Genomic DNA, 5,859 nt, shown 5'->3' on the forward strand with positions numbered 1-5,859 from the left:
GGCCATGGCGGGGGAGCGGTAGTGGTCGCTCTCTGTACGGGGAAGGGTGCTCCTGGCATTGGCCAGATTGAGCAGCTCTAGGCTGAGCTCTTCATTCTTCATGACCTGCCAGGTCAAACAAGAAGGAAAGAGCTGCTGAAATCCTGCCTCGCCGGCTCCGCGTGCTGTCTGCTCAGCACATACGCGCTGCTCCTGGTGTGTACACAAGGCAGGCACTCGCATTCCCTCCTGAAAGCAAGTTTTATTTTTAGTTCTCTCATATGTCCAAAGGTATCAGTGATTTTCTAATTCTCATGGAAACGCAGGGTAAGTATCATCGCCAGGCATCCGGATTATTCACGTGTAACCTTAGTCCCTCTGCCCAATTCGCTCTCGCATTCAGACACAGTTCCCGGTGCCAGCCCAGCCCCGGGCACAGCTCTGCCGCCATCCCTCCGTCCTGACCTCCAGCCTCCCTCCTCGCTCTAACCCTGTACCCTCCGCACAGCTTCCCAACACTTCAGGCCTGTCTTTCCCCATACAATGGCTTTGAACAGTGCCGGACTCCATAATGTAAGAGAAGGGGCAAATCTCCATCCATCTAGGCTGACGCCACCCAGCTAATTCCAGTTTTGCTTGAATGCATCCCTCCAGCAGCAGCCAGCCCACAGCACCGTGTAGGCAGCGAGATTCAAAGCGGTGCTGGTGTGAAGTGACACATTTCCAAAAGATAAAGAGGATCTGAATGAGAAAGGCTCTGTTACAGGTGATCTGGAAGGAACACTGGGGGAATTCATGTCTCACGGGAGGGTTTCTATGTAGATAACAAAGCTTTGATGGGGTTTATGACTGGGGACAAGCTTGAGTAATTGTTACCATGGCAGTGAATCGGGAGGATGGGAGGCAGAGGTCATCTGAGTCATCCGTGGAGAGAATAGCTTATCAAAAGATAGCACAGGGTGGGCTGAGGGAGAGAGGAGAGGAGAAAAGAGGCTGACAAAGAGGTGAGATATACAGCTGTGAAAACTGACAGCTACGCAGAGACAGGCTGCTTGTTCTTCAACCGAAAACGATCCATCTGCAGCTGTCAGCCCTGACAATTTGATCAGAGGGGGTCACACAAGCGCAGAAGTACCAGCTTGGCGAAAGAAAGAGGCAGTCCCAGGTTTGCAATAGGCTTCGCTGCCTCCCCTGGCCCGGCTCCAGGGAAAACCCCGGTGTGGAACCGGTTCGCAGCCATTTGGGTTCCCTCCAACGGCCTCGCTTTGTACCGCCGATGCAGACGGCGTAAGCCCGCTGAACAAAAGAGGAGGAGGAAACGGGGAGTCGAGAAAAGGTCAGAGTCTTGAAAAGGAAGAATTTACAGCGAGTTAGAAAACAGGCACAAAGTGACTGGCTGGCATCTTCTGGAAGGCACTTCCCCAGGGACAGGCAAGGCCAGCTCCTTCGCCTGGGCAGACACAGGGCGATGTGTGAATCGAGGCGTACAATGGGGGCCGCGACAATTCAGAGGCTCTAACTGTTCCCGTACAAGGGACCGTGAATGAGCTCGCCGAGCTGCTTCTGCGCCAAGCAGCCATGACAACATATTGGCAAGGTCACAAGTAGCACTTGTAATTGGGAATGTGTAAAAGGTTCATTGTCTCCCCAGAAGAGCGCCGGGGAAGGGGAGGGGGCAGAACCGCAGGCTGCTTTTCCCATTTCCTTTGGGAAAGTCCACACTGGGAAAATAATGAGCAAGAGGCCCATGCCGTGACAAGTCCCAGCCTGCCAAGTTGGAGCCTCTTTTGCTTCGGGCAGGGATATTTGGTAGTCGGAGCCAAGCAACGGGGGTAAAACCCTCAGCCTATGAATTACAACCAAGGAGTTCACCTTTGGCTTCTGGACCCTGCTCCACCAATTCTTCAGGATGCTCTCCGGGCACATAACTGAACCCATGTGCTTTCACTCTCTGAAACATTCCAGGATCCAAGTGAAAACAGCACGTTATTACCACCAACCTGTTAAACCCATCATTTAGAGACGTCAGCCACCTGAAAATCCAATTTTTGACAAACATATTGCACCCCCTTGGGGATAAGAAGCAACCAAGATTGCTGAACGCCGAGCTATTCCTCCGCAGCCTGGTGGTACTGCGTCTCAGCAGCGTGCTGCCTTGCTGACAGTCAGCTGCACGCGCTCTGCCTCGTGCTCCGGCAGGACGACGGGGTGGGTTCACACCCCTGCAAGCAGCTCAGCTTGCCTCCTCTTAAGAAATTCCCATTTTTCAGCTTACGGGAGAGAAATGATAGCTTCGCAAGAGTCACTAACTCACTTATTCGCAACAGGATGATCACGACCTCGTATCCTCCTCTAGCGGAGCTCTGCAGACCGTAAAGAGAGACTGGACACTGCCTAAACCAGCATGCCTGGTCCCTGCCCCACATCTTCCCATCACAGCTCTGCATAGGGCCAGCGTGGTAAACCAGGTCATTTGGCTGAACCAGCTAAACTATCTGCCAGGGGAGGGAGGCAGGAGGGTGTCAGTCATCCGATCCAATGCAAAAAGAAGGAGAAGCGGGAGGGGGGAGAGGGAGGTCTATTGAAGTAGCTCTTCTTGCCAAAGAAATACACAAATCTGGGTCCAAAAGACTTTAGTTAATAATCGCTAAGCTAACGGTCACCGGGAAATTCGCTAGATTTTAAGGAACAATCAGAAACTTGCTTACATTCAGTGTTTTTATAAACCCAAAACCTTCCAGGCCCCTTCCCGCCGCTGTACGAAATGAGAGCGACTACAATCAGTTCACGTGCAGCCTGCGCAAGCCATGCAGAAAAAAGGGAAACAAAGCGTGCTGGCAGTCAAGAGGGACCTGCAACGTGCACTCGGACCAGCCCCGCAGTGACCTCCTCGTTACTGCTAGTGACGGGGATCTGGGGTGGCGTGAAAAGAGAAAGGCTCTGACAGCGGGGTGCCCAGAAGAGCACGGCACATGGGTCAGCGTGGGCTCAGCGCTGTCCCTGCTGAGCAGAGCAGGTTCTGCAAGCCCTGCTAGAAGGTGACCATGCTTCATGAAATCCCTGGGCCCCGAAAGCAAAATAACCATGCCCAAGCGACGCTGCCTCACAGCTGGCAAACCTTACTGGACCTGAGCTGCGGACGTGGGTGCGCGACCCAAAGCCAGCCAAGCTGCCTGTAGACCAGGCGATGGTGAGACGGAGTCGAGGACACCAGAGCGAACACTGCAGCCTGTCTCACCTCCTGCTCCAGTTCTTTGCCTCGGGCCAAGTAATTGCTTTTCAAAATGATGTACTCATCCGCCAGCTCCTTCCGATTGGTCTCCAGAGCATGCAGGCGTTCCCGTAAGGCATCCCGCTCCCCAGTGACTTTCTCACTGCAGAGCTCCAGCTCCAGCACACGGTTCTCCAGGGCCAGGACCTGCAGAGGGGAGGCAGCGGAATTAGGCTGTGACAGAGACCAGCAGCAATCACAGGGCATTTATTTGGCCAAACAGGTTCTGGCACGCTATGACTTGGAGAGAGAGGAGTTTCACACGAGTATCATGGTATCTGGGGCATCGGGGGGGATTCTTTGCTCTAGCTAAAGCCAGAATACACTAAGCAAAGCAAAGATGGATACATAACGAACTGCGGTTCTGGGTAAAGGTATTGGCGGAGCTGAATCAACTCTACTTCAAACTTTTGGATACCATATTTTTCAGTTCAAAGTTCTCCGTCTCATACTGCTCCTTCATTTTGTTTGTCTCGATCTGCAGATCAACGAGGTCTTTGGAAATCTAGGCGAGAGAAAGAACATTATAAAGGCCATAGACTGATTCTGAGGCCAACATACCGTTTCAACAGGTCGCACCAGGGAATTCGAGCACAACACACACACCCCTAGAAAGATGCCCCAACATTTCCCACCAGATTTTCCACTGCAGATCTATTGGCCTCACACAGCTTCACGGCTCAGTTCTCTCCAACTCCTGAAGTATTTGTTTTACCTTCAGTTTTTCCTCTTCACTGAAGACCACTCTGGCTGACAAATCTGTTTTGGAGCCAGCCAGCTTCTCCATCCTCTCCTGCAGGTCTCTGAGCCCGTACAGCCTCTCATTCCTATCCTGCAGCTGCACCTAGAGACACACAACAGCTCTGACAGCTGGTGCCAGCCAGCAGAGCCCTCCTCTCCTCCATGCTACGCTCCCACCGCAGTGCTGGTGGAAGAGCATAGCGTATCCCGTTTTTCAGAGCTTGAACAGGTTGTAGACGGGATTTTCAGCTGCCGTTTCCCTCCTGCGATTAGGATTTCGTTTGCAGAGCGTGGGTTCCACGACTCGGGAAGGGGCTGCAGACCTTCATACTTCTATATTCGTTAGCAAGATGCTGCACGTGCTCTGTCAGAGTACTTACGTTCTCTTTCTCTGCAAAATCCATGTGTCCGGAGTCCAGGATCTTTGCACAATATCAGGCAGGCAGTGGCTGAAGAGCAAAGGAAGGATCGAAGGATCTCTGTGGCAGCAACTTTTCCCTCGAGGTAGGGCACGAGCAATGTTGCTAACAACTTTGGTTACTAGCGGGTGCGGCATCCACCTGGATCCACCTTAGGGTGGAGCAAATGATTACAGCCACCCCAGGAAAAGAAATGACACGTCTCAGGAAGTTTCCGTATTCCTAAGACAGCGCACAGCAGACACTGAAACAAGCAGCGCAGCAGACACCCCCAGTGAAGCAACATTGCCAGCTAGGAGGTACCACTCCATTCATATTACGGATCGTTCCCAAAACCCGGCTGTAGGGACGGCTGCTATCTCTATTGCAGGGATATTTAGAGAATTTAAGACCTGATTAACCCATTAATTAATCCATTAATCCAACCATCTGCTCCAAGACCAGTTGGTAGCATTTAACGTCAACTTACTTCCAGGCAATTTTCTCTTGCTCTCTACAGTCCTTGTGTCTCCTGTGTCAATGAGCCATCCAAAGGGTACCAGGGCCTTTGAGCTCTGACCAAGCTACAGCTGGCGACAGGAAAGACCTTCCCCAACTTATCACCGCGCATCAGAGATGCTATGTAGAAAAATACAAGTTTTAAAGCAAAGCACGCACTGAAACAAACTCTGATTAGCCCAGACGGTGCTAAATCCGGATCGTGCTGGTCTACACGCTGCCGCTTACTCCAAATGGCGACCATCCAGGCCTGAGCGGGACAACTCCCAAGTGCGTGCGAGGCTAAAAGTACTTGAACAGTCTCCGATGTAAGAGCGAGGGTAAGGGAGAGCGTAAGGCGCAGCGGATAACGCTGGAAGACCTTGGTGAACGGCAGCCATGGGGTAAAACGAATGCCAGTTCTTAATCTCCTCATTTTGGGCTTATTGTCACTGCTATTTCTGTTGAGCAGGTGAGTTTAGGTAAGAACTTGTCTCTTACAGAAGAAAAGCTTTGACAGTGTAATGTTCAAAAAGGCCATAGCTCTGAATAACTTCTTAGTATCTGTCAAAGCGAGGAGGATGAAAGAGGGAGAGGGGCCGTCCTGATAGAAGCTCCGCACCCAGCGGAGTTTACCAGCTCCTCACCTGGTCCAGGCTCTTGGAGAAGATCCCGTAGCCCCTCGACGTGGATTTCACGAACGGCCGTGGAAGCGAGACCCGCGGGCTGAGCTCTTTTGGGGCTCAGGGGAAGGAGAAGCTAACGACACGTGCAATTACGTCTTATTTTTCTGCAGAAGAACTTCACAGACCTGAAGTGACTTTGTTAAGGTAATGAAAGTGCGGATGAGAATTCACAGTCTCTTCACACCCACTGCTGAGCAGAAAGCCAAATTCACACACCGCCCACAGCGCTGGGGGGCTCAGAATTCTCCGGTGGGTGCTCCGGCACACGAAGGAGCCGAGCCGCAGC

The 5,859-nt window shown here is 52.1% G+C and overlaps 1 protein-coding gene across 1 annotated transcript in view; it reads right to left on the reverse strand.

Annotated features, from left to right (window-relative positions):
* The window catches only part of CCDC78 (coiled-coil domain containing 78), a 13,686-nt gene extending 9,230 nt beyond the window's left edge, over window positions 1–4,456 (reverse strand). The window contains 5 exon segments of the mRNA XM_009324305.1: window positions 4–105; window positions 3,218–3,397; window positions 3,669–3,755; window positions 3,966–4,094; window positions 4,372–4,456. Coding sequence (XP_009322580.1) covers window positions 4–105; window positions 3,218–3,397; window positions 3,669–3,755; window positions 3,966–4,094; window positions 4,372–4,395 — 522 coding nt within the window. The 5' untranslated portion in view covers window positions 4,396–4,456.
* Between the last annotated feature and the right edge of the window lie 1,403 nt (window positions 4,457–5,859).

The sequence above is a fragment of the Pygoscelis adeliae genome, unplaced genomic scaffold (assembly GCF_000699105.1).
Source record: "Pygoscelis adeliae isolate BGI_AS28 unplaced genomic scaffold, ASM69910v1 Scaffold595, whole genome shotgun sequence".
Classification (NCBI taxonomy): Eukaryota; Metazoa; Chordata; class Aves; order Sphenisciformes; family Spheniscidae; genus Pygoscelis; species Pygoscelis adeliae.